Genomic DNA, 24,644 nt, shown 5'->3' with positions numbered 1-24,644 from the left:
GTGTGCTCAGTTGCTTCAGTCGTGTCCAACTGTTTGGGACCCTGCGGACTGTAGCCTGGCAGGCTCCTCTGTCCGTGGGATTCTTCAGGCAAGAAGACTGGAGCAAGTTGCCATGCCCTCCCCTCCAGGGGATCTTCCATACCCAGGGATTGAACCCACATTTCTTAAGTCTCCTATATTAGCAGGCAGATTCTTTATGGCCAGCATCACCTCGGAAGAATTCACCGGCTAATGCAGGAGACCTAGGTTTTATACTTGGGTCGAGAAGATCCCCTGGAGAAGGAAATGGCAACCCACTCCAGTATTCTTGCCTGGAGAAAACTCCATGGACAGAGGAGCCTGGCCAACTACAGTCCATGGGTCCCAAAGAGTCAGACACAACTTAGTGATTAAACAACAATAACAAATTCACAATTTGCTTTTTCAACCTTCCAATGTTAACACAGCGCTGTCTTATTTTTTATAATAATTGCTTATTTCATTATATGAATGTACCATAATTTATTTAATAAATTCCCTACTGGATGTTTAAATCGTTCCTATTCTTCAGTGTTAAAGGATCATTGCAATTGTACAGTTATATTTATCATTTTCTGTTTACATAATGGTATTTCTACAGCATGGATTCCTTGAGGCAGACATGCTGAACAAAAGGGTAAATTCACATAAAATGAACAGATAAACTGCTTTGATTACAATATCGATTCCTTTAAAATTCTTTTAAAAATACACAGAGGGAGGACCTCCCTGGTGGTCCACTGGTTAAGAATCCACCTGGCAGTACAGGGGACACCAGTTTGATACCTGATCAGAGAACTAAGATCTTGCATGCTCCAGAGCAACTAAACCTGAATGCTCAACTACTGAACTCATGTGCTCTGGGCCCATGCATCACAACTGTGTGCCACAACGAAAGATCCAATGCAGCCAAGTAAATAAATAAATATTTTAAAAAATACATAGAGGGAAGAAGTAGAGTTTTAGCAATTCCTGATTATTACAGCAACATGTAAGAATTATGGCCATTATAGAAAGAATCACTTTTAGGGATTTAGAGTGTGGCAAGAAATTTGTATTTTGGAGTAGATAATGAGTGGGAATTAAACAAGACTTTCAGTCCAAATATAAATTCAAGCATGTAAACAAGCCACAAATCCTTTGCATAACCTCATGATTCAAATTAAAGCTATACAGTACTATTCCCAATTTCCAAGACATGGAAACAACCTATATGTCCATTGACAGATGAAAGGGTAAAGAAGATGTGGTACATATAATACAATGGAATACAACTCAACCATAAAAAATAATGAAATAAACTATTTGCAACAACATGGATGTAACTAGAGATTATCATACTAAGTGAAGTAAGTCAGACAAGAAATGGGTTGACACAGTTTAAGGATTTTCCTGAACTATAAGATAGTATTTAATAGAAAACAAAACAAAAAACAGAACACCAGACATCCTTAGAAATGTTCTTTAAAAAATCCCATGGTGTTAAATATCCTCAAAGCACACAGTGAATCTGAAAAAAAACTTTGTGACAAATACCAACAGTCAAATATCCTTTAGATCCAATAACCCCATTTTTGGAAATTCATTCTAATAAAATTAACTTCCACTAAGTAATTACTCACCGAATTGAGAGGTTCTTTGTAATGCTATTCCTAAAACCAGGTATACAAGTAGAAATCATTTAAATGTCCAACCAGTAGAAAATGATTAATTAAATCTGAGCAAACCTACTATATTTACACACGGACAATGCACAGCAAGAACTCACAGTAACAAAAATTACTACATTATGGTTAAGGGAGCTTTCTCAAAATCTCCTGGAACATTAACACAAAGCTTTAATAATTTTTTTTATATTGCATGGCTAAAGAGATAATATACAATAAGTTTTTGTGTAAATAGTTGTTAACAGAGATTTGCCAAGAGAACACACTGATCATAACAACACCCTCTTCCAACAAAACAAGAGACGATTCTATACATGGACATCACTGATCGTCAATACTGAAATCAGATTGATTATATTCTTTGCAGCTGAAAATGGAGAAGCTCCATACCGTCAGCAAAAACAAGACCTGAGCTGACTGTGGCTTAGATCATGAACCCCTTTTGGGAAAATTCAGACTTAAATAGAAGAAAGTAGGGAAAACCACTAGCCATTCAAATATGACCTAAATCAAATCCCTTACAATTACACAGTTGAAGGGACAAATAGATTCAAGGGATTATATCTGACAGAGTGCCTGAAGAACTGTGGACGGAGGTTCGTAACATGGTACAGAAGACAGTGATCAAAACTATCCCCAAGAAAAATAAATGCAAAAAGGCAAAGTGGTTGTCTGAGGACACCTTACAAATAGCTTAGAAAAGAAGAGAAGCAAAAAGCAAAGGAAAAAAGGAAAGATATACCCAGCTGAATGCAGAGTTCCAAAGAATAGCAAGGAGAAGGAAAGCCTTCCTCAGTGATCAATACAAAGAAACAGAGAAAAACAACAGAATGGGAAAGACTAGAGATCTCTTGAAAACTAGTTACCAAGGGAACATTTCATGCAAAGATGGGCACAGTAAAGGACAGAAATGGTATGGACTTAACAGTAACAGAAGATATTAAGAAGAAGTGACAAGAATACACAGAAGAACTATACATAAGCAATCTTAACGACCCAGATAACCATGATGGTGTCATTACCCACCTAGAGCCAGACATCTTGGAGTGTCAAATCAAGTGGGCTTTAGGAAGCAACACGAACAAAGCTAGAAAAGGTGATGGAATTCCAGCTGAGCTTTTTCAAATCCTAAGAGATGATGCTGTGAAAGTGCACTCAATATGCCAGAAAATTTGGAAAACTCAGCAGTGGCCATAGGACTGGAAAAGGTCAGTTTTCATTCCAATCCCAAAGAACGGCAATGCTCAAACTACCACAAGATTGCACTCATTTCACGTGCTAGCAAAGTGAGGCTCAAAATTCTCCAAGCTAGGCTTAAATAGTATGTGAACCGAGAACTTCCAGATGTTCAAGCTGGATTTAGAAAAGGCAGAGAAAGCAGAGATCAAATTGCCAACATCTGCTGGATCATAGAAAAAGCAAGAGAATTTCAGAAAAACATCTACTTCTGCTTCACTGAGTACGCTTTATAAAGCCTTTGACTGTGTGGAACACAACAAACTGGAAAATTCTTAAAGCCATGGGAATACCAGACCACCTCACCTGCCTCCTGAGAAACTTGTATGCAGATCAAGAAACAATTAGAACCGGATATGGAACAACAGACTGGTTCCAAATTGGGAAAGCGTACGTCAATGCTGTATAGTGTCACCCTGCTTATTTAACTTATATGCAGAGTACATTATGCGAAATGCCGGGCTGGATGATTCACAAGCTGGAATGAAGATTGATGGAAGAAATATCAATAACATCAGATATGTAGATGACACCACCCTTATAGCAGAAAGCAAAGAGGAAAAAAGCCTCTTGATGAAGGTCAAAGAAGAGAGTGAAAAGGTTGGCTTAAAACTGAACATTCAAAAAATGAAGATCATGGCATCTGGTCCCATCACTTCTGGCAAACAGATGGGAAAACAATGGAAACAGTGACAGACTTGATTGTCTTGGGCTCCAAACTCACTGCAGATGGTGACTACAGCCATGAAATTAAAAGACATTTGCTCCTTGGAAGAAAAGCTATGACATATACAAAGTTTTTTAATGCTAATGTCTTTGCCGACAAAGGTCCATATAATCAAAGCTAGGTTTTTCTAGTAAGTTGTGTATGGATGTTGAGAGTTGGACCATAAGGAAGGCTGAGTGCTGAAGAATTTATGCTTTTGAACTGCGGTGTTGGAGAAGGTTCTTGAGAGTCCCTTGGACTGCAAGGAGATCAAACCAGTCAATACTAAAGGAAATCAATCCTGAATATTCATTGGAAGGCCTGATGCTGAAGCTCCAATACTTTGGCCACCTGATGTGAAGAGCCTATTCATTAAAAAATTGACTCTGATGCTGGGAAAGATTGAAGGCAGGAGGAGAAGAGGACAAGATGGTTGGATGGCATCACTGACTCAATGGACATGAGTCTGAGTAAGCTCTGGGAGATGGTGAAAGACAGGGGAACCTGGCATGCTACAGTCCATGGTGTCGCAAAGAGTCAGACATGACTGAGCAACTGAACAACAACATCAATTTCTAGTTGTTACATGATATGCTGAACTTCTTTGAGTCGACTTTTCCACTTAAGACTGTTCAGAATTCTGAAAGAAACTTTTTATTTGACTATTTAGCCACACAAAGCTTGAGTCATCTTCAAGGGCTTGTTTTTGATTTATAGCACATTACTATAGAGCCTCCAAAGAGAGACCTTTACATAGACCCTAGAGTTGAGAAAATAAAATTGTATTTTAAACTCTTACTCTTAACTGTGAGATTTGGAAACTTAATATTCATTGGCTTGAGATAATACGATTTAAATTTCCTAGTTAAAATCTATCACTTAAAAAAATACCATCACTTGTTAAAATTTTTATACTGGAGAACTTTATATCCCTCCTACTTTTATATTCTGTCCCTATGTATTCTATCATGGTCAGTACTCAGTCACTCAAATAATGCAGCAAATTTCAATCTCTGTCTTGTTGCTGTTTTAATTCTGCTAGTTTCCTAATGCCTTTTAGATATTTTCCAGCTGCCTGAAATAGGCACTAACCAGAACTGTTAAACAGTAAAGAATCTGCCTGCATTGTGGGAGACCTGGGTTCCATCCCCGGGACAGGAAGATCCCCTGGAGAAGGGCATGGCAACCCACTCCAGTATTTTTGCCTGGAGAATCTCACGGACAGAGGAGCCTGGTGGGCTACAGTTATGGGGTTGCAAAGAGTTAGACATGACTGAGTGACTAGCACTTTCACTTTCACTTGAAATAGGCACTAACTGGAACTGTTATTTTAAAGAACTATACCATTCAACTTATTGAAATCACATTATTATTTTTTTTTTTTTACATATAGGGACATTTTGTTCAATTCTATAGTCCCTTGTATCTGTCTACCATGAAGAGGCTATAAAAATTTTGTAGCTTTAGTTCTACCTCTCCTAAACAAATGAAATAGAATTAACTAAGATAACAAGCATTCAACAATCATTTGTATGCAGTAAGTTTCAGGGTTCACAAAGAGACCTTCAAGCCTTATGATTCATGTCTTATTACTGTTTCCAAACTTTTTCATCCTCTCAAACAGACATTTTGTTCTCATATCTCTTACCTTCTCCAGGTCCAAGCACCTGGTAACCTTTACTATCTATCTCTATTTGCCCATTCTAGACAACTTACATCAGTTCAGTTGCTCAGTCGTGTCCGACTCTTCGCGACATACATACTCTTCGCAACATAAGACAACTTACATAAATGGAATCATAAAATATTTATCATTTTATGTCTTTTATTTTACTTAGCATAACATTTTCAAGTTTCATCCATTTTATACACCATGTTTCAGAATTCTATTATTTTTTATGGCTAATATTCCATTGTATAGATGGACCACATTTTGATTCGTCCATTCATCTGTTGATGGACACTTGAGATGCTAGACCTTTTGTCTAACATAGACTTTTTTGTCTCTTGCGAGTAATGCTGTTATGGATATTGGTATACAAATATCTGTTTTGAGCCTTTGATTTCAATTCTTTTGAGTATATACATAGGAGTAGAATTTCTGGGTCATAAGGTAATTGTTTAACATTTTGAGAAAGGACCAAACTGTTTCCCATTTTTTTTAATGCCTTAATCTCCTTTTTACATTTTTCTTTTCCCTATCTCCTAAATGTTTATGTTTTCTAGGCGTCTGTACTTTATACATTGGAGGTTTCATCCACTACTATAGTTTTCACCATTTCCTATGTGTTCATGACTTCCAAATCATCCTCAACCTAATTCTATTTCATTAGCTCCACCCAAATAGATCTCCATATTACTAGACCTCTTAATTTAGATGTCTCATGACTATAAAGTAGATGTTTGTTGTAGAAAACCCTTTTTTACATCCCAGATTTTGGAATTTAAAATTAAACCAGGAACTTCCCTGGTGGTCCAGTGGCTAAGACTGGGAGCTTCCAATGCAGGGGGTGTGGGTTCAATCCCTGCTTGGGGAACTAAGATCCCACATGCCATGCAGTGCAGCCAAAAAAAAAAAGAATTAAATTTAGAGCTGGAGCCATCCAACTTTTTCTGTGAAGAACCAGGGAGTAAATATATTCAAGACCTCAAACAATATGGTTTCTACTTCAACTTCTCAGCACTATTGTACCTGGAAAGCCAGAAAATATAAGTAAATAAGTGGGCATGACTGAGTCTCAATAAAATCTTATTCACAAAAATCAGGCAGCAGGCTGGATTTGGCTCAGTGATCCTAGTCTGCTGACTGCTTGTTTAGAGAAAGCAAATTTGGGGAAGGAACTGATCGTAATAGAGTACCATTTTTCTCTGATTTAAATGGCTTTAGCAAGCACTACTAGTTTAATGGTATAACTTTCTTTGAAAACGTAACATCAACTCAACAGGAATTTCTTATCAATTTATTAATAAATAATTATTGGGGGTTTATTATATACCAGCTACTGTTTTAGGTACTGGGAACACAATTCCATATCTAAAATCTTGTATTTACATTCAAATTGTTTTTCTCTTATAAAAATGGAAAAATGCCATTTTGTATTACAACCCTATTCTTCCACTTGCTCTCTGGACCTTATCCCTTCTCACCTTTTCAAGATCTGTACACTTTAGTCTTGCCTGCAATTATCCCTTGTGTCTTACATCTTCAGTCTACCTCTATATTAGATCACTGCTGTCTTATTTATTATTCCATTTAAAACTCCTGCCCCCTTTCATTTGTCATTTCTCTGTTCCTCTTTTTAGAAAACTCCTCGAAAGAGTTGTTCGTGCTCAACATCAGGCTGTACAACACCACAATAACTACCCATATTGTCAAACAAATTGGTAATTGTAGTTTATATAGATTTTTCAGCATGTGATGTAATGTTCCCTTCCTAAAAAGATTTAACTTTGCTAGCTTTCTGGATACCACACTTAACTGGCCACTCTTTCTCATTTTTTGCTTGATTTTCTTTTCTGCCCGCAAATGTTTTCTCTTTTCCCCTGGCTCATCTTTTTCTTTAAACAACTCTCCATCCAGTTACTTAATCCAAAACCATGAAATATCATTCTTGATTATTTGTTTGCCCTCGCCCTCCACATCTAATTCTTAGGTCAATTCTGGCTCTTCTTCGAATATACATTTACAATCAGTACACTTCTCTCCCTAGTCCAAGTCTTTGTCATCTAGTGCCTGGACACTGCAGTAACACTGTGAATGTACTGAATGCTACTGAATTGTACACTTAAAACTGGTTAAAACAGTAAACTTTAGTTATGTATATTTTACAACAATTTTTTAAAAGAAAGAAAGAAAACCACAAAAGGCTAGTTTCACTAACGCCAAAGGTACAGAGAATCAAGAGTAATAAATCCTCCTGAGACAACAAACAATATGAGGCCTGAAAACTATGCATTAGCTTCAACATGCCAGTAGCATGGTCAAAGTAAAAGTCAACTTGTATGGAGCAGCTGCAAGAAGAGTGAAGGATACAAGCATTCAAGCACCTGAATAGACTTGACAATTGAGACACTGCCCAAGGAACCAAAAGAATGACAGGCGCAGATAATACTGACACAGGGTCAAGATTTAATCTGAAATAGCCACTCTCAGAACCTACCTCTGACCCTGTGAGGTGATACTGGGTCTTAGAAAAGGCAAAATGCTGTTGCTAAGACTCGTTTAGTGGAGCAGGTAGAACAAAGATGTGGTGGGGATGCTTTGCAAATGGCCCCAAGGGAGTAGCAGAATATGGATTTCTTTCCCTCAGAATGGAAGTAGTTTTGTTCTGGCCTAGAATTGGTGTAATAGATCTACTTCTGCCGAGTCTATACAGGTGTAATGTGGAGGGCAATTCTTGGATTCCCAGACAATGCTATCATGAAGCAAGGGGTGGAGAAGCAGTCGCTGAGTTCTGCTTGGTGTGACCTTGAGTGTAGTAGGACAGAACTATTCAGGGAAACAGTACCTGCTGCTCCAAAATGATATTCAGGAACTGTTCTAGAAGGTATTTTAAATATCACATTGTTCAACCTCCAGTATTACACACCAAGAGATGACTGATCTAAGTGCCACAAACTGATTAAGTCACTGTGTATCCATGAGACATGAAACATAAGCACTCTGGATTTCAGACTGCTGCTGCTGCTGCTAAGTCGCGTCAGTCATGTCCGACTCTGTGCGACCCCATAGATGGCAGCCCACCAGGCTCTCCCATCCCTGGGATTCTCCAGGCAAGAATACTGGAGTGGGTTGCCATTTCCTCCTCCAGTGCATGAAAGCGAAAAGTGAAAGTGAAGTCGCTCAGACTTGATTTACAAAATCAAGTCCTAATTCTAAGTCACATGGCATTATAATAACAAAGTAAATACTAAAGCCTAGATCTCTTAGGTTGGTCAAGTACTATTCCTATCAAACTGCATTATCCCCACTTTCTGTGAGATTTATCAGACTGCTATTTGTCTATGGATTAATGACCTAATGATATAAACAGCTTTACCTCATTTCTGTATTACAAAATGGCACCATGTATTATCTTATTCAGTTCAGTCACTCAGTCGTGTCCGACTCTTTGCGACCCCATGAATTGCAGCACACCAGGCCTCTCTGTCCATTACCAACTCCCGGAGTCTATCCAAACCCATGTCCATTGAGTCGGTGATGCCATCCAACCATCTCATCCTCTGTCGACCCCTTCTCCTCCTGCCCCCAATCCTTCCCAGCATTAGGGACTTTTCCAATGAGTCAACTCTTTGCATGAGGTGGCCAAAGTATTGGAGCTTCAGCTTCAACGTCAGTCCTTCCAATGAACACCCAGGATTGATCTCTTTTAGGATGGATTGATTGGATCTCCTTGCAGTCCAAGGGACTCTCAAGAGTCTTCTCCAACACCACAGTTCAAAAGCATCAATTCTGCGGCGCTCAGCTTTCTTCACCGCCCAACTCTCACATCCATACATGACCACTGGAAAAACCATAGCCTTGACTAGATGGACCTTTGTTGGCAAAGTAATGTCTCTGCTTTTAAATATGCTATCTAGGTTGGCCATAACCTTCCTTCCAAGGAGTACGTGTCTTTTAATTTCATGGCTGCAATCACCATCAGCAGTGATTTTTGAGCCCAAAAAAATAAAGTCTGACACTGTTTCCACTGTTTCCCCATCTATTTCCCATGAAGTGATGGGACCAGATGCCATGATCTTAGTTTTCTGAACGTTGAGCTTTAAGCCAACTTTTTCACTCTCCTTTCACTTTCATCAAGAGGCTCTTTAGTTCTTCTTCACTTTCTGCCATAAGGGTGGTGTCATCCGCATATCTGAGGTTATTGATATTTCTCCCGGCAATCTTGATTCCAGCTTGTGTGTCTTCCAGCCCAGCGTTTCTCATGATGTACTCTGCATATAAGTTAAATAAGCAAGGTGACAATATACAGCCTTGACATACTCCTTTTCCTATTTGGAACCAGTCTGTTGTTCCATGTCCAGTTCTAACTATTGCTTCCTGACCTGCATACAGGTTTCTCAAGAGACAGGTCAGAATTTTCCACAGTTTATTGGGATCCATGCAGTCAAAGGCTTTGGCATAGTCAATAAAACAGAAATAGATGTTTTTCTGGAACTCTCTTGCTTTTTCGATGATCCAGCGGATATTGGCAATTTGATCTCTGGTTCCTCTGCCTTTTCTAAAACCAGCTTGAACATCTGGAAGTTCACGGTTCACGTATTGCTGAAGCCTGGCTTGGAGAATTTTGAGCATTACTTTACTAGCATGTGAGATAAGTGCATAATTAGAGTTACACAAAGCCTGATTTCTGGTAATTCTGAATCTATGCCACTTTAACTGTCATTACTTCATAAACTTTACAAATATGGAGAACAAATTTGGGCATTAAAATTTATTTATGTAACATTTCCATTCTTAAAAATGAAAAAAAGGTTATTTTTAAATGTGTTACAGTCCTAAATTATTGTTGAAAACTCAGAAAGCAGAACAAATACCATTTTGTTTGCAGTAATCTACCCGATGTTGCCACGTTTTCCTGGAACCACTTGACAAATTTATAATTGTATTTGTTTATACCAAAATATCCTTATTCTTTAAAAAGCCATCATAAATTATCATTCATTATACATTTTAGTGTAGACATTTAAGCAGTCAGGTGAACTGAAGATCTAACAGGGAGAAATGCCAATCATAAAATTAAGAGAGGAATTTAGAGAAAAAGAATAGGCTAGAATGATTGATTAAATAAGCTCTGTTTCCTCCTGAAACTGGACTTTTATGATTTTCTTCTTCCTCATCAAAATTTTAATTTCTTCCCTATATAAACCTTCAAAATACAGTTGTATTTTAATGAGAAGTTTATATGAGTGTTTTAAGTGAAACCTCTAGTTTTTCTTTCAATGCTAAAACATTCAATAACAGACACTTGGGTATCAGTAATGACACATGGATAGAACGGCTCCCTGTTATAGTAATGAATATAAAAGATATCCATGAGTTCTCACTATGCTCCTTCAGATTTGTGATCAAAATATTTCTATCATTCTTGTTATACCTAATACTTTGTAAAGATATATTAAAATTACACACATTACAATGGCATACAAGAAAAATTTTTAAATGGAGAGATTTGGTGTTACAACTGTCCTCAGTTTACCACATGTGGCATTTTACTTCATTAAATTCATCAATTAACAAAACAGCTCTTTTGATCTATGTGGCAAATGGATCTGGAGCCAAGCAGCCCTGGATTTAACTCTTTATTTTTTATTAACTAACTATGTGGCCTTAGGGAAGTCTCTTAATCTCCCTGAGCAGCATTTCTTTTGTAAAATGGGAATAATAGCTGCTTACACACTATGTTATAGACAAGAAAAAAAATTAAAAGAAAAACTTTATCATTAAGTATAAGGCAAACGAGAAATTTCAACAGTTCTAAACAATGCTAAAAACAGTACTTCAAAACATTCTTTTGAATATTAAAACAAATCACATTTAAATGAAAGCACTTCTAAATTAGGATAAGCAATTTAACACTTTTAAGGGCAGCAGAAAGTATTAGTTTCTTGACAGAAGATAAAGCATAAAGAAATGAACAGAAACACTAAATACTAGTGGAACACAAGTAAAAAGCTACTGAAAACATTTCATTATAAACATTTTAGCATCTTTAATTACATAAATTCAGACTACAAGCAGCCAAATATTTCAACAAACTAATAATGAATTCTGTCAGCAGATGGCTCTAGTGACACTGAGATAACCTAATATTAAATACCATAAACAAAATACAGACAGTAAAAATGTACTGAATCTCAGAAATCTGGAGTCAAAAAGAGCCACATTAATACTTCAAGCCCTCTTTTTCAAATGAAGACACCAAAGTCTACAATAATTGTCTTAAGGGCTCACTGGTATATTAGTGGCAGAACAAAACTGAAAACCCAGATATCTCCCTTTAGTACTCTCAGTCAACAGAGAGGCATTTACTGTATTGCCAGTCATAGCACTAAAAGCCCTCCTCCAAAGTAATCCACATGTAACTTAGATACGTCACATTTACTAATCTGTCTACCTCACCCCAAAATACACATATTTATCCAAAACCTCATTATAAAGATTTCTAAAGGAATATTTGGTAGTAAAAATAATGTTTAAAGGAATACAATGTTAGTAATCATGTTCCCAGTCTCTGAGAGGAAAAGTAATTTGGTATTTTTTAAAAAGACTAGGAAAGAATCCATTTAACACTCCCTATTTAATACCTCTTCCCACTTCTCAGCTCCAAAAGGGTTTCTCACCTTTGCTTCTTTAACCAATTTAGTAATTCAGATAGAATGTCCAACATAAAACATAGAAGAAGCAGTAGAAGAGGTCAATTTATATCAACTAGGATAAAAAGCATACAATTCTAATAAATGCTAAACTCTGGCTCAACTTTTCTATTTATCTACTGGTAACTGAGTCTAGGTTTTCTTTCATATTCCTTATCTTAAAGCAGAGATCTGAAAATATCTTTGTTATATGCAGTCATTGATTATAATAAATTTACTACTCCTAAAAGTAAAGCTACTATTTACACGAACCATATATCAAAATAAATTAGTTACGCTATGTAAGTCATTTTTGTAATAGTATTAGGAAAGAAGCTGTAATAGAAAAGGCCTAAAATTAACACATTAATAAGTTCTGCTTCTGCCATTTAACTGCTCTGTGACTTGTTTCCTCACCTATAATTTGAAAATAATATCTCATAGTTACATCTTTATCTCTCTTATTCAAAAAGAAATAGATTGTTATGATCTCATGATTTTCATAACTAGCCGAGGCTTCACTGTTCTTTTCTCTTCTGAGATCCTACATGTTGCAATTTAGCCTAGAATTTCTCTATCCAATACAATGGTCTCTAGACATATATGCTATAGAACACTTGAAATATGGCTAGTTTGAATTGAGAAGTTCTGGAAGTGTAAAACCAACTTGTGGCAAGGTAATGGGGAACAGAAAAAAAAAACAAAATACAAGATCCCTAACTCTGCAGGAAAGGCAAGACAAATCCAAGATGTTTAAAAACTTAGTAATGAGAGGAAAACAAATATGTAACAAAGAAGCTGGACTAGTGAGTTTTATTTCAGAGACGGGATAATCCAGCAAGAAATGTTACTGAGTATGGGAATACTGGACTAGAGTTCAGCAAGGCCATTATTATAGATCCTGAACCAGACCTTCAATTTCCTATCTATACAATGCGACAGATAGCATGTATTCTATCTAGATGAACTCAAATTAGATGAACTGTAAGTGATTAAACAAATTCCCCTTTATAGTCTTAGAAATGAGTATAAATTTGGTTCAGTAAACTAATTCACTCAACAAACAATCAAGTACCTCCTAAACTTTATAGTAGTTTATTAGTGATATATTTTAGCAGTATTTTTAAAAAATATAACTAATAGGGACTTCTCTGGTGTGTCCAGTGGCTAAGACTCCACGCTCCCAATGCACGGGGTCTGGGTTCAACACTGGTCAGGGAACTAGATCCCACATGCCACAACTGAAGAACCTGAATGCCGCAACTAAAAGATGCCACAGACGTGGCTACTGAAGACCCTGTGTGCTGCAGTGAAAATCAAAGATCCCACGTGCCACTATTAACAGCCAATGCAGACAAATAAACATTTACATATATATAAAACTAATATATAATTAATAACATCATATAGGTACATGAGTATAACAAAATTCAATACTTAAAAAAAAAATATTTTGGAATAATTATGTAGCTGCACAGGACGTTAACAAAGAAACATATGGGGAAGTCCCATGTGCCCTTTCCCCAGCATCCTGCATCAATACAAGTACAGTATCTTCTGATTACATATTTGAAATAAAAAGGAAACGTTAATTATATAAAAATTTCTTATGAAAATAGCTCTAAAAGCTTTATATATATATATATACACACACACACATATATATATATATATACAGTTTTTAAGTTTGAAAATTTAGCCACAAAAATTCTGATAGTTGTCTCATAGTAGAAATCGGTACCAGCTATAATTTTTGTGTCCACTGAGTAAGGGATACTATATCCAAGGGACACATAGTTGTATGTGGAATAGAAAAAAATAATTTCCTAAAACAGAAATATTCTTTAAAAAAAATAGTCATTCTGTAGTTACCTATAAGTTGATCATTTTCTAATAATAAAAATGTCCATATTTGTACCAGGAAAGATTTGGCTCAACAATATAAATCATAATTATTCTATAAACACTCTTATAAATGCATTTAATAAAGAACACAGGCAGAAAGCTCTCCCCTAAACTGCTGTCAATATATTATTCATTCTTTTTTAACTGTATAATTAATGTTTGTGAATTGCCTTACAGCATACATACTAAACATGCAAACAAGACAAAGGAGCATCTCACATTGTATACTGGACTAATTCCTATCTCATACATAAATAATATTTCATAATTACATTTTGTAGTAAGTGCTTATGAGGCTAATTTTTAAAAACTGTCAAGGTGATTTTTTTAGGAAGCAAAAAATCTTTGATTATTACCAATAAATGCCTATAACTATTATCAGATATAGATTTGCATCTATCAGATGCACTAAGAAACACTGGTACTTTAGTCTGGGACCCACTTGCCTGTCAAGCCCTGCTTCCAGGTTCTTTTTTCTTCCTTAGGAGTGTCCCTGTCTGGGCAGAAGGAGTGTCAATCAACAGTCACAAGAGCACCCTTGTTTGGGAATCCATTATTTTACAACAAAAATAACTTACTCATAGTGCAAAAAAAAGAGGCTTTTAAAAACTATAATAATCATACAGTCAAATGGACTAAGTAGCATATTATAGGAATGTTAGAGAGCACCCTCGAGTCTTTCCTAATGGCAGAAGCAGGAGTGGTGAAAACATTTCTAGATCATTTGAAATGCCAGCAAATGGAGAGTATTAACTGTTTTTTGTCCTTTCTACACACCAGTTTTAGGAGCCCTAAAAGAAAGAAATTTCCTTTTTTTCAAAAAAGTTAAATTCAGCTTTCTGGTCAATGAGTGTTCCATTTAGCACAATTCAACTATATACTGAATCAGAGAGCAAACATATATATTTTTGTATTCTTTAGGTATTCCAACACTGTTACATGAACCATTTGCAATTTTCAAAAAACAATCAATTTTCATAGCAATAATTCAGTGTTAACATGGTGGTCTTTCAAAATCAAAATAAAAGAAAATCTATCCAACACAACTGCCAAGACCAAATAGTCTAGAGGCAAGGTAAGAACCTTTTGCTAAATCCCTCAGAAATGGCTCCCACAAAAGCAAAAGGTGCCAAAACATTCATCTAGAAGGAAATACTCCCTTTTTCTTATTTAAAACTGGCTGGAATTTTATTTTTTCAACTCAAAAAAAAAAAAAAGGGCAATTGTGTTTAAATGGACATTACAGTTTAATAAGATTCAAACTGAAAACCAAATTAATTTCCCAATGTAAACAAGACAGATTTACAATTTTAAAAAACAATAACCTATTATCTTGATACTTGCTGTCAACAATCAGCAAATGGAAGAGACAAAAAGAATCAGAAAAAGAGAATTTTGGCTGAAAAGCTCTTTACAAAAGTAATTTTAGTTACAGGAATTTTTGCCTTTAAACTTCTGACATTTTACTTTAGCCAAGAGTCTAAAATGAGAAAAATATAAATGCAAATCAAGAACTGCTTGGTTGTGCTAAAATAATTATATGAAGTATTTTGCTCTTCCCTATCCAAAGTACCTATGATTTAAATACTTACTCTGAGCCTGCAGCCATTTCCAAGTATGACGTTTCTGCTGTATCAACCCCCAATGGGATCACTATGCTCATGACGTTCGCCTCTGGTAAATTCGATTACTATGGAGTCCTATGCATTGGTATCCAAAACACTGGGGCATGCCAGCCACAGTGCTCATTGCAAACATCTAAGTGCATCCACAAACCCTGTTTAAAAGAAAAGGGAACCAGAAGTTAAGAATCATCTTCATATTCCCAGAAACAGTCAACCTAAAATAAAGGAAAGTAAAATACATAAAGAAAGCATTCTTTATTAAAATATCAGTATCAGTGCAATTTGCTCAGGGAGTCTCTCTTTTGTTCATTTTTCTGGAATTAAGTTATGAGATTATGCTCAAAAGAAAAGTTTCTGAATCATAATTTTCCTCAGGGAATGAATTTAGGGTGCCATAAGTGGGATTACTAAGGCATATTGCTTAGTAAGGAACCAACAAATATTCATTTTGAAAGATGAAACAGAATTTCTTAAAGTACTTCCCCAAAATAAGTCTTCTTGGTTCAGTGAATGATCTAACAATAAACTAACAAACACTGAGTACTTACTGTGAACTAAGCACCATACTAAGCTTTTACACGGATAATCTATTTAACCCTCACAACTCAAGTAGGGATCTCCATTTTACCACCAAAGAATTCAAAAGTAACTACGGATAAATAACATAACCAAAGCTGCTCAGTTTAAGGGATAAAACCAGAATTTGAAACAATTCTACTCTACTGTTTCTATATTTTTTTAAAAAAAGCTATTTTATTTGTAGTAAAATTGTTTTACAGTGGCTGTCACTTTCTATTCTACAAACATACATGTATATTAAGGGAGTTTCTCTATTTCTCCAGTTTTCTTCCATGAGTTAATGATCCCTAATACAATTAGAAAACTAACATACTTGAATTATGTTTAAAGAAATTTACCATAGTAAAGTAAATACATTCAGCTTCAATATCAACTTTTCCAATTTTAAATTCATTGTTTGTGCATGCGTGCTCAGTTGTGTCTGACTCTCTGCGACCCCATGAACTGTAGCCCACCAGGTTCTTCTGTCCATGAGATTTTCCCAGCAAGAATACTGGAGTGGGTTGCCATTTCCTCCTCCAGGGGATCTTCCCAACCCGGGGATCAAACCCGCGTCTTCTGCATTGGTAGATGGATTCTTTACCACTGAGCCACCTGGGAAGCCCAAAACACCTGCTATATGTTCTGTGTGTGAAATATTTACTTAAAATATTTCAGCAATGATATAGTACAACTTGGAACAAAGCAGATAATCATATAAACAAGAAAAAGAGTCAAATCTGTCCCTCTCATGTTATACATGAAATACTGAAGACAAGTATTTCTTCAAATAGCAATTCTTTATTTACCCTTTATTTTTACAAGTAAGCTTGAGAATATCTACTCAGGTTAATTTCTGTTTCACAGATGATACAGATTGTGAGCTCATATTTTATGGGGAAAAAAAAACAAAATATGGAAATAACGAGGTAATAGTGGTTTGAATTCTCCAAGAAAACTAGCTGTTACTTTTAAACTGTATATAACTGGGGAAGAGCTACTAGATTATAAGTTATAATAAAATATACAATAATAGGCAATTGCACTTAAAAGTTAAAAACGTAAGCACTGGAACCTGTCTCTAACACTCTAACAGTAGATGTGTGAGCTAGACAAGTTATTTAACCAGTCTAAGCTTCAGGTTCTCTGTTTATAAAATGGGGATACATCCTCATACAGTTTCTGTGAAAAAAAAATGAAAAAATGACTGTAAAGCATTTCATACACTGCATTATGCATATTTAGCAATCATTAAGTGGTAGTCACATAACAAGAGTTGCTCTTATTTCATAACCAAAAAACTATGTGCATTAAAAAAACCTCTCTAGCTCTCATTTAAAGAGAACCTTCTAATAGTTTTTAAAAATAAAGTATGTAATTATAGCTCACCATTTGCTATGATTTTACAGTTTTAAACAAATTAAAATTATCCTCTAAAAACAACTGCCCTATCTACTTTTCTGTACCTGGGACTGTTTTAGAGTTACTTCATAAAAAGCTGTATTTATTAACCTGCACAAAGCTATAAAAGTATACAATTCCTAAATGATAAAATGCAAGCAACACAGAAATCAAATGTTATATTATTTTGTATTTCTTTAAAATGCTGAAGACCTGGACCTAAGAACAACTACAATTTAAAAACATTTCTCCTTGTTGGTAGTATCTAATTGGTAGACGCTTTCTTCAGCTCAGCTTTATCTTTTGACTCACAGAAAACCTTATCCTTTAGGTGTATGTTGCTAAATATATAGTTGTATGCTTGTTTTTTTTTTTTTAAACCAGAGGCAGAAACTGGATAACAGAAGTCAAATAATTATGTATTCTTTTAGGTAACTGAGTAGTATTTCCAATCTAAAACAATCTATTTGAGTATGTATTTAATAATAGTACAGCCCATTTTTACATAAATATACAATCTTCAATATTTAACACTATATTTGAGCTGTTTTTAAACAGCAGTGAAGAGCATGCCACAAAAACCTATTTCAGACAATGGCTTATATTTGTGTCATTACTACCTCTCTCTAAAACCCTGCACAGTGCACAGAATGAAACAGGCACTCTACAAAGAACAGGTAAATGAATTAGAGCACCAGGGATAAAAATGCAGCTCTGGCCTCATTAATCAAATGAGTTGTCAACCTATGCAAGTAAGTGCTGTAAGAACAACCACATGACACCTTTTCCAGAAATGCACCTCTCTTCTAAAATCACAGAAGCTCATCCCCAGGATAAACACAGCATTATATCTGTAAAAGAACCACAGATGCTTGAGTTTGATTCAGCAGAGATGATGATATCAGAATTTACTCACAAGAGGTCAGAAGGCAAAAGGTCATATCTACTGAGACCATAAAAATGGCAAATATTTCACTATATTCATTAATATCAAAAACTACATAGCCAGAAAACTCACGCTGCTTAAAAATCCAGCTGGTACTTAAATCATAAATTCATTAGGGTCAAATCACTGTGTCTTTAATAAGAAAGGACAAGACAATATAGTATACAGACGTAGAAAAGATATAAGCTTATAACACAGGCATAACAAGAGAAAAACAATTCAACAATCGAAACTACCACCACAAAGGTTTCATATCTTGTACGTGAATCAAAAAACTGGTTTAACCAACTGTGAAGTTAAATATATACAAAATATATTGAGAATAAATGGAGGCCATTAAGGAAATAATATAAAAGGAAATACCATGAGATGTCTGGTAAATCTGAGGTCCAAGAAAGAATATAGGTCTTCACAAAACCTGCTATCCAGAACAGACCTAGAAACCAAGTGAACATAGGAGTATTGAGCTATTTGTTAACGGCATAAAAGTATACATAGTACTTCTAACATGGAACCTAAAACCAAAGGGATTCATAAAGACAGCAGCTAATTCTTAAAATGATAAATTTATTCTTCACTCTTTAATACAGATGAATGCAAACAGAAGCAAAGGAAACAATGCTAACTACCAAATCAAACTGGAAAGAAACTAGGAAAACAATATTGCAAAGAATTTCCTGGTAGTCCAGTGGTTAGGACTCTGTGCTGTCACTGCTGAGGGCATGAGCTCAATCCCTGGTCAGGGAACAACAATCCCAAAAGCTGTGTGGCATGGACAAAACAACAAAAACAAACGAGAATAAAAAAATAAAACAACCCCACAGATTCAGCACAGCAAAGGCACTGATACCAAAACAAAAACAAACAAAACCATAAAGTAGGAAAAATGAGATAAAAGGCAAGAAGGAAAAGCAATTACATTAGAAATATCTATCAGAAAAACAGGGAAACTGAGGCTGCGACCACATTTAAAGAGTTCAGAAAACAAACAAAAAAACCACTGAAAAGATGAATATGATACCAAACAAGCAAAAAGTATGAAAATAAGGAAAAATTTTTTCCTAAAATTACAAATAAAGGGCCCAGCTCAATTTAACACAATCTCTTTGAGGAAAGGGTCACTTATTATCTTTCAGTCCTTAATCAACACCTTACATAGATAGAACTCAATAAACATGTAAAATTAGATCCATGTTGACACTTTGGACACGTAACACTAAGAAAATAAGCAGGTGAATTTTGGGCTGAATTACTAATAGAAAGGAAACAGAAACTTGCAAGAAATTATGAGGCCACATAACTGAGATTTCCTTATAAATCAGAAATTAAACTGTCCTCATTATTCATATAAGATTTAATTTATTTACAGCTGTTGACTAAGGTATAATAAAAAAGAATACTAGTTGATCAAAGTCTATTACCAAGTTACTACCTATGAAACTCTGGGCACCTCATTTCACTATTGTGGGCTTCAACTATAAATGGAGGTAGGTTAGGCTGATGATCTTAAGAGTTTAAATCTTAGTCATAAGTACATTAACAGATAATTCCTGATAATCAAAATGACAGATAAATATCAGATTCTAAAAACTTACAAAAAAAAGATAATAGAATCAATTATATATTTTTCCAACTGGGTTAATGTATCAGTACAGTGCTCCATGAGAACTCAAATGTCCTGAAAACGGGTTATAATAATGATATAATGATACAAATGATGATAAATACTGAGTGCTTTCGATGCTTAATCCTCACAATGATCCTATGGCATAGGTACATTTATTATCCCCGTTTTACAGATAAGGCAGAGAGGTTAAACTTATCCGAAGTTCCACAGAAAATAAATTAGAAGAATCAAGTTTTGAACCCTAATGGTGTGACTCTAGAACCTACACACTAGTTTCCCTGAAATTAAAATTTGCCAGATGACTGGTAAAATAAATAATATAGAATTTACAGCTAGAGGGGGAGAAACTGATAACTGCCTCTCTCAAGAAGAGAAATTAAATAACTATGTAAGTGTTTCACTGCAGAACATCTGGACTACATTTATTCTGGCTCATTACAGTTAACAAAATCTACTTAGCTCCCCCCCTCCCCTAAACCTCATCTACTTCATAAACTTACACCTATCCCACAACAATGCATTAAAACACTATGAAATATTAGTAAAGATGCACAGGCTCAAAGCTTAAAAGAGCTTTGTTGTTCTTGTGCTTAAAAGAGCATTTCAGTGACAGTACAAAGCATACACAAGAAGGATAAAAATATTCAAATTCCCTATTATTTTCAGGAACAAATATATGCCTTGCTAGTGGCTTGAAAGCAACCCAAACGTTAAGGAAACCAGGCTCCAAATCTGAGATTACTCCTGGCGCCTCAGTGGAAAAGAATCCGCCTGCAACCTGTTCCAGTATTCTTGCCTGGGAAGAATGGAGAGAGGAGCCTGGTGGGCTATAGTCCACGGGGTCACAAAGAGTCAGACATGACAGTGACTAAACAGCAACAATGTATACATAAGTATACTCAATTCCTTATTCAGCTTGCACTATGATAGTTTTGGTGCAAATAAACTCTTCATTTAGAAAAATCTTTCTTCTGGTAGTCAGGATTAATGCAGATGGACCTACTTGAAAAATGGAAACGTATATATAAAATTCAATGTTCAAAAAGCAGTTTCTGTTTCTGTATGAGAGTTCCACAGAGTTTCACTATGTATTTTACTACTAAATTCAGTATCAAATTAGCAATGCTTTAGTTTTCATACTCTGCCACTTACTAATAATGGTTACTTATTCTCTTAAAGCATTAGTTTCTCATCTGTAAATAGAAATAATCACAGAACATATTTCTGAATTGTTTCAAGGATTCTGTGTGGCATTAAGTTAAGTATAAGCTATGATTACCAGATAATATTTCTAAGGAATTAAATATTTAGGAAAAGTCTTTAAAAGATGAGTATTGGACCATATGGCATATGTGGAAGCTAAAATATGATACAAATGACCTTATTTACAAAACAGAAACAGAGTCACAGACATAAACAAATTTAGGGGAGGTGGGAAAGGAATAAATTAGGAATTTGGGATTAGCAGATACAAATTACTGTACATAAAAAAACAACAAGGTCCTACTGTATAGCACAGGGAACTATATTCAATATCTTATCATATATAAAAAAATGATAATTTTTTTAAAAAAGTATTGTAGAACAATTCTCAGCTATTATACTTGTAAAAATCAATTAAACTATTAAGAATTTCTGATCTATTCTAGAGTTTATTTTTGTCAGTAAAGGAGAAAGGATGTTTCTGGTAATGAACTGCAAATTCAGAGAATGTGATAGAAGTAGTTGCACTTAAAAAGCCAACAGCCAAACCTCTTTATTACAAACTCTAAACATACTGTTTCAATTATTTTCTTAAAATAAAAACCTGTACAGAGTAATGGTTAAAATAACTAAGTCATCTGGCCCTTGAAATCCTTTGTACAAAATTTTTGTCAAAACAAGATTGGCTTTAATAAGATTAAATTCTTTAAAGAATAAGCCAATGCCAGCCCTTGTGATACTTTCCAACAAGCACCAGCCCATCCCTATAGTTAAGAACGAGGCACTTTCTCAAATCAGCTAATATTTGGCAGTACTCCACAATAGCTTACTTTGCAACCCAGTTTACCTTATCTTTAGCTCACTAGAGATTCGAAGAGCTCAAAAAAAAGAAAAAACAAAACAAAACAGCAACATAAATACAAAGAGTGAGCCCTAGTGTAAATTTTGGTTGTTAATGATGTGCCAATGTTGGTTCACAGAATGTAACAAATATACCATAATGATGAGAAATGTTGATAGTGAATATGATATACCGAACTATTTGTCTGGGGTACCACTCTTTCTAAAAGGGTCTGGAAAAGCTATTCTAAACACCAATTCTTCAACCTGTCAAGCTACTGGTATACTCCTCTATTACCACCCTAAAACAACCTTGAATTAAAATAATTTCAATACTATCCAGTTTTTTAATGCATGCTATTACTTTAAGAGTGTTCATCATTCCTTAAAGTGTTGGATATTGCTAAACTCTAATGTAAAATCTAGTAAAATTTAGCCTTTATGCAATTCAGTGATTAGTATCTGGTTAGTCTCTGGGTATAAATGTACAACTTCTGTTTCCTACACACACACAAACTATTCTCAGAATGAGTTTAGTCTTTGTTCATACTCCAGTATGTAAGTAAGGGAAGTATTTCATTCTAAACTGTTACCTAATCCCATTCTCTACTTGCCATGTGGCCCACGACTATGTATCTTAGAATGTACTGCTTGATATAAAAACACAAAAGAAAAATAAATCTTCAAATTTAAGAATCCATCTTCCCAATTCCTTAATATCTTATTTTTATGTACAAAAGTAATGAGTACTATACTTGTTACCACATACTTCAATGGGTTCTAAACCTTCCTCCAGTTAGAGAAAACAAACATTGTTATTTACAACAGTAATTTAAAAGAAAACAGGGAAGCAAACAAAAGAAAATGAGAGACAATACGTTCTGTAGATTTAAAAGGAAAAGTCTGAAGCTGCACGTTCTATGTGGTAGCTACGAAATGGGAAAATAACATTAACACTACTTAGCAATATAAATGAATGAACTACAGATACATGCAACAACTTGGATGAATCTCAAGGAAACTGTGCTGACTAAAAAAAAAGTCAACCCCCAAAATGTCACACATACTGTATAATTTCATTTATCTAACATTCTTGAATGACAAATTATAGAAATGGAGAACAGACTAGTGTGGCATTAAGAGAGTTAACACCAGGGATCCTTGCACTGATAAAACTGTTCTGTATCTTAACTGTGGTGGTGGAGATAGGAATCTACCTGTAATAAAAATGAAAAGAACTATACACACACACACAAGGACAAGTAAAACGGGATATCTGAACATAATGTGTGAATCAATGTCAATATGGTGCTCATACTGTACTACAGTTTTGCAAGAGGTTACTAGTGAGGGAAACCAGGGAAAAGATACAAAGAATTTCTATTATTTCTTACAACTCCATGTGAATCTACAATCACCTCAAAATTTAAAAAATTTAAAGAGACATTAAAATTGTGACCTTCAATTTTTGAATACTGATAGAAACTTTCCTGCAAATAAATAAAATCTTACACAAAAATCTAACCATCTATTTTTATTCTAGGATAAAAGAGTTTTACTCTCCTATGCTTTTCCCAATGATTGCCAGCGTCAACTTCAAGTGCTGTGTCAAGCAGGCTACAGACACATACAAATGGGAGGTAGTCACAGTGATTAATGATACTTGCTAATGGGCACAGCAAACATTTTTACTTCATTATTTGCTAAGTCTGTGGTTAAATAGGGTGGCAGGGAAATGTCCCTGCCTATACATCCTCCCACCTACCAGTTAAGTTTCATTAAAAACCTAAGAATTTCTGGAGAATAGTTTGAAAATCATTAGCTAAAAGGAAATACTTACTAACTCAACATGTGACATGAAAAACTTATTTCATTGGTGAATTCTCTTATTCAAAGGCAAAAAACAAAAGCACTCATAAAAAAGTAGTACTAAGGTTAACAACTAAAAATCAAAATAAACACTTAAAATCCTGCATTTATCTTTAGTCTCTCAACCTATACAGACTATCAAGCTGGTTCATTCTTGCTTTTTTAGCCTACAAAAAGTACGTCATCAGGAAAGGGCATATTTTTGATTGAAACAAAGTTGGCAATAATTTTATTCTCTCATTCTTTATCCTACTCTCAAGCAAAACAATGTTCTCATTCTTCATGATGAACTAAGTATTCCTTCTATCACTATTTTCAGTCATTTCTTTTAGACGGAGACTTGAATCCTCTCATTTCCCTATATAAAAACAATGTGCATCAAATCTAATTAACAGGATTTGAACAAATCTTTCTGATCCTACTGTCTACATTTTATTCTATTAGACTAGGCTAGCAGAATAATTTTCTAAGTAGTTGCTCTTCTTATTCTGACTTGACCTTTAAACCAGTGATTCTCAAACATAGATCCACAAAGTGCCCCTTTTCATACACATGGGGTTAGGAGTTGAAAATAACAGATTTGTAGGCCTCACCCCAGAGTTTCTGATTAAGTAGGTCTGGATGTGATCTTAAAAATATATACATAAAGGATCTGCTTCAGTGCTCTATTTTAGAACACTTGCTTAAA

General features: G+C 35.0%; 1 protein-coding gene across 10 annotated transcripts in view; it reads right to left on the bottom strand.

Annotated features, from left to right (window-relative positions):
* The window catches only part of KMT2E (lysine methyltransferase 2E (inactive)), a 90,107-nt gene that overhangs the window by 51,873 nt on the left and 13,590 nt on the right, over nucleotides 1-24,644 (bottom strand). For 5 of the 10 annotated variants that reach the window (XM_081535836.1, XM_081535840.1, XM_081535842.1 and 2 more), the window contains exon 2: nucleotides 15,480-15,664. In XM_081535836.1, the coding sequence (XP_081391962.1) occupies nucleotides 15,480-15,550 (71 nt within the window). In that variant the 5' untranslated portion in view covers nucleotides 15,551-15,664. Of the gene's footprint in view, nucleotides 1-15,479; nucleotides 15,665-18,253; nucleotides 18,323-18,780; nucleotides 18,854-24,644 lie in introns of all 10 variants that reach the window. The other 5 variants (XM_081535835.1, XM_081535834.1, XM_081535839.1 and 2 more) reach the window with 2 other exon arrangements.

The sequence above is a fragment of the Giraffa tippelskirchi genome, chromosome 10, assembly GCF_054371585.1.
Source record: "Giraffa tippelskirchi isolate mGirTip1 chromosome 10, T2T-mGirTip1v1.2.pri, whole genome shotgun sequence".
NCBI classification, from domain to species: Eukaryota; Metazoa; Chordata; class Mammalia; order Artiodactyla; family Giraffidae; genus Giraffa; species Giraffa tippelskirchi.
This window is presented reverse-complemented; position numbering and strand designations above follow the sequence as displayed.